This window comes from Sinocyclocheilus grahami, unplaced genomic scaffold (assembly GCF_001515645.1).
Source record: "Sinocyclocheilus grahami isolate Dianchi unplaced genomic scaffold, SAMN03320097.WGS_v1.1 scaffold1088.1, whole genome shotgun sequence".
Lineage (NCBI taxonomy): Eukaryota > Metazoa > Chordata > Actinopteri > Cypriniformes > Cyprinidae > Sinocyclocheilus > Sinocyclocheilus grahami.
In genome coordinates this window covers 426,696-432,095 of record NW_015506267.1, presented here as the reverse complement: position 1 = coordinate 432,095, position 5,400 = coordinate 426,696, and the positions used below count along the sequence as shown (strand labels likewise).

The 5,400-nt window shown below is 32.8% G+C and overlaps 1 protein-coding gene across 1 annotated transcript in view; it reads left to right on the top strand.

Annotated features, from left to right (window-relative positions):
• The window catches only part of slc44a4 (solute carrier family 44 member 4), a 29,556-nt gene continuing 24,156 nt past the window's right edge, over window positions 1-5,400 (top strand). The window contains 1 exon segment of the mRNA XM_016252107.1: window positions 1-230. Within this exon segment, the coding sequence (XP_016107593.1) occupies window positions 185-230 (46 nt within the window). The 5' untranslated portion in view covers window positions 1-184.

The following is a 5,400-nucleotide window of genomic DNA, read 5'->3' as shown; positions in this document are numbered from 1 at the left end:
CTCTCGCGCAGCGCGCAGCGGCAGGTGCCCCGTGACGTCACCACGGCGCTTAGTTACTCCACCAAAGATTTACCGACAATACAACAGCAGGACAAGTAAGAGATTGAGATGAACGCTGCAGAGCAGTGAAACAGCTCGAGAACGTTTCACACGGTTTTCAGACACATGATCGCGAAGTGAAAAGATGGGCCGAAAGAAACAGGAGGAAGAGCAAAACAACCCCGAGTATGGTAAGTGTGTTTCTGAGTACAGTGAGAGCATTCTCAGGAGGATCCGCTATAATGCAACATGAGTTCATACCTACTTCAGTGTTACGGTATAGGCTATAATCAATATATGATAGAAGTTGGCAGGTCATCAGGGAAATAAACAACTGTGAATTACTTGCCTGGAAAATTAATATAATCGTAAAAGGTAATATTTCCATAGTGAATACTGTATATTTTATATTTTGGTAACACTTTATTTAGACATTCTATTAACAGTAAGTAACTTTGCAACTACAGGTCAACTAGCAGTTAGTAGAGTATTAGTAGACTGTCTGCTTAATATCTTTAAACACTTTCTTTGTCAACTTATTCTACTAACCCTAAACCTACCCTAACAGTCTACTCTGAGAGGTAGTAGACATGTAGATGCAAATGAATGAGAATTAGTTGACATGTAGTTGACATGTAGTTACAAAGTTACTTATAGTTAATAGAATGTCTAAAGTGGACTATCGAAATAAAGTGTAACCTATATTTTTGCCTAGCTCTCCTGCGCTCTAAAGTGTTTGTGTGTGTATATAATATTTAATATATATATATTATAAAATATAATATATTAAACTTGTATTTATATGATACCATTCAAAATAATATATGTATATATATATATATATATATATATATATTAACACATTTTGTGTTTCTCTATATGCATATACAAGTTTTTTTTGGGTGGTCTGTGATAATTAAAAATAATATGAATAAAAATGTTAATGGCATATCCTTTAGTTAAGTATAAAGTAAACACATGTGTGTATTCACAGTGACTCTTGCAAACGATGGCTTGCTTTGTAAAGGGTGAGCTTGTGAACCTGATCCAGCCCTTATATTAAACCGACACAAACGCTCCAAACCTGTAAAAACTGATCGTTCTGCGCCCTTCATTCTGACAGGACAATATCTGCAGTCTGATCAGAGACTTCACTGTCTGAGATGCTGCTGTGAAGTCACAGCTCAAGCCATTAGCTCAGATGTCAATCTTTACGATGCCTTGATAGTTAAGAAAAACTGCTTCATGATGCCTTAATGGATAAAGAAGTCATTCTTGAGCATTGGAGTATGACTTCTCATCGTTGTTTCAACATGTCTCAATGCTCTTCTTCCTGTGTACATTTGAGCAACAGGAAAGAGACGTGTGTTAAAGATCTATTTTTTTTATAGTTTTTTCTCTGTTTACTCTGATCTGTGGTGTTTATGTCAGTCGATCGTGGGTATGTTTCCTTCCTGGTCACCCAGTGTGCGTCAGTATAAGAGAATGCTGGAGATAAGACATTTCTTGGAGGTTCAGTCACTGGATAACAAGCCTGTTGGTCGACATTTAAAACAGGAAGAATCAAATATTCATAAACACACGCACGTTCTCACACGCATGGTGTGCTTTAGAAACGCTGATATCATTTTAGCATCTTTTTTTTTTTTTTGGAGTGTGGAAATAATTTCTGAAAGATATGATAACACACACAGACACACACACACACACACACACACACACACACACACACACACACACACACCACAACACTTTTATTGTTTATGCTGTATATAAAGCTAAAGTTTTAATCTCACCACTCATTAACCCTTACTTTAAAGAAACATTTTCGCATTTTATGGCAAGGCACCCTGGGCGGATAGAGTAAAAAAAAAATATAATAATAATAATAATAACCAAACGTTTTCACCATACTTCCCAAGTTGATTGATCACATTAAGAATTGCAAACATTGTTTGTATTACAAGTTTTAAATATGCATGTAAAAATGCATGTATATGTTTAAATATGCAAATGATACTTCATCTAATTAAATATGCACATATTTGCATACAATTCCAGAACATAAATGTGAATATTAGATAAAACCAATCTTTCAAAATTGTTTAATTTTGTTGACATATTAGAGGTGATTTTGGATATCTCCTTTTATTCCATAAATCAGAAAAATGTTGTTTAAAGTCAGGGGAAATGTATATTAACAAACTTTCAGAAAATAGAATCAAACTTTAAAGTATATAAGTACCGCTGAACTGGAGGAGAAAAAACTCACAGCCTTTAAAGATATGTATTTCAACTGAAATCTACAGATGCGAACATATAAAGTGCAATAAAATAAACATGTACTTGTTTATTACATGTTTATTGCATGCTTTCTTTCCACTATGAAAAGTAACATAGCCCAAAATTAACTAGTGCATGAAAAAACAATGTTTTTGCTTCTAGTGTCTTGCCTTAAAAAAAAAGAAAAGAAAAATATTTGCTTTATCTATGAAACAATTTTCAAATTACACCCCAAATGTCTTTAAGGGAGGTTTTGTCAGAAAGCCCGTTATATAAATGCATGTTATTGATGTTATTCTGAACGATTCCTCTATGTATGCATACATTTCATTTTTAAAATGTATTCAATTTTTTACCTCATATTTTTTTTTAACTAAATCTTCTGGTAAAATGACAGACCTCTCTCTGATGACATATGCAGGACTTCTCCAATCATTTTGTTCTCCTAAACCCCGCCTCTTTCTTACAATCATCTGCAAGCTCACATATATTTTTGGAGTGCCACGCCCACATCTCAATATCCAATCAACAACCGACAAATAGAAACAAGTCTCCTCCTTACAATTTTTCTAAATCCATTTTAAACAGATGTAGGTGCCATACAGGAAAAAAAGATCTATTGCTACTTCCGTTTCATCGCAACTCTAAGTTAATTATAATAACTACAGACTAACCCACACCCTAAAAGAAAACTGAACAGAACATTACTTCGTTTATGAATAATTTTTGACATTGAGAAGGGATGTTTGCCAGGTTTCATTCGCATCTCGAGGCAGTTTCATCCTAAAACTACAGCTCAAAGAAGATGAGGTTCAGCTTTCAACTACTGACCTAGTTTTTTTTGTTTTTTTGGCAAATTAGCTCAGGTTTCCTGTTGTTTCCTACAAAATTCAACAGAATTATTGTAATTCATTGTAGTTCATTGCTGTCTATTCTTGGTACACTTGTAAGCATGTGTGTGATCTCTGATCAGGGTGTGTGTGTGGTTTACTGTAAGCCCCTGTAATGCTTCACACAATGAACTCCACATAAAACCACACACAAAATCTATAGCCTTTCTTTTACAAGATGCTGTAAATGTCTCTGACAGCGAACATGTTCTGCGTCCTAAAGGCAAATAACCGTGTGTGTGTGTGTTGAGTGTAATGTGATACTGGATTGTACACTGGATTGTTGAGAAACAGGTTGGTCTGGCATGATTTTTGCTCCCATGGCACACAATTTTTATTCCTTTAAACATACAGTACCATTCAAAAGTTTGGGGTCAGTATAGGTTTTTATAGGTTTTATTTATTTAATCTATTTTTTGTGTGTGTTTTGAAACAAGGATGCATTAAATTGATCAAAAGTGACAGTAAAGACATTTATAGTTTTACAAAGACTTCTTTATCAAATAAAGGCCGTTCTTTTGAACTTTTTTAGTCATCAAAGAGTCCTGAAAAATAAAATGTATGGCAGTTTCCACAAAAAATCTGAAGCAGCACAACTGTTTTCAACATTGATAATAATCAGAAATGTTTCTTGAGCTGCATATCAGCATATTGATTTCTGAAGGATCATGTGACACTGAAGACTGGAGTTATGATGCTGAAAATTCAGCTTTGACTTAAAGGAATAAATTACATTTTACATATGTTTATATAGAAAACGGTTATTTTAAGTAATAATAATATTTCACTGTATTACTGTATTTTTTATCAAATAAATGCAGCCTTAGTGAGCAAAAAAGATTTTTCAAAAACATTTAATCTTACAAACCCAAACTTTTGTATGGTGTTGCATATATTTTTAGAGTTGAGAAAAGCCATGCAAAACTAGTTTGACTTTCTAATTGCAAGTTGTTGTGGTTTATTAATATTTGCTGAGGTGTTTGGGGTTGATTTAATGCTGTATAGTTAAACACACGTCTGTGGGCTCATGAGTCACACAGAGCTTTAAAGAATAAGTTTCCTGCTTTTTTGTTGTGACTTCTTCCATTCATACTCATTTACAGCATCACTTAATCGTGTGCCTTAAGTTAACAAAGCAAGTACTTTTTTACACGCTTACAGAGTAACTCATTTAAGTAATTACAAGAAAGATGCATGTTTAGGATCAAAGAATTTGTCTACAGGACCTGAGACTAGTCAGCTCTTGTATTTCTGGCTCATGTCAACATTTTGAACATGTTATATGTTGCATTGTGTTTAGATGCGTGGACATCCAGATATTAAACTCGCATACAGTCTTCAACAAACTTACATTGAAGAAGCCACTGAGTAGTTAGATTAACACAAATAATTTATTGCGATCAATCTAATGATTTTTTTCATCAGCTTGACTGATGAACTGCTTTCATTTTTAATGCAACCATTACATCTACAAAATAATAAGCAACTTGCGCATTAACATTACTACTATTAACTATGAGTTTAGCTTATGGTAATATTTTGTACTTGTTGATGAGAATTAAATTTTTCATTCAACGACTTTGCTTTTGTTAAGTCCCATATGCGTATGAGTAACAGCTGTATGCAAAGTTACTAGGTTTGGTCTTCAACCATTTTAATTGGGTAAAAATTCAACAATTTGCCCAGGTGAAAAATAAATATATTTAAATTGTGCTTTTCCAGACATACTTACTATATTTAAATTATACTAGACTAAGTGCATATTAAATGTATTATTTTGAAACAACTTTAAGTATATTAAGTGTATTTCAAGATATGTTTAAGTTTAAATTTTAATCTATTTGTAATATATTTAATATATTGAAATTGTGTTAAATTGGAACCACTTGAAGTATATTTAGTGCAATTTAAGTGTATTTCTTAAAATACATTTAAAATGTCCTTTTAATACTTCATGAACTACAGTTAGCGTATATTTGAAGCATTGTTTTAATGTATTTCAAGTACATTTCAATTGTATTTCAGCTCATTGGAAATGCATTAGCATTACACTACTAGTATATTATAAAGCTGCTTTTTTCAGTATATAAACACACGTACACACTTTGATATCTAGAAAACTTTAATGTATTATATATTGTTGTGTACATTACAAATATTCATAAAGTACACTAAAAAAGGACAGCAG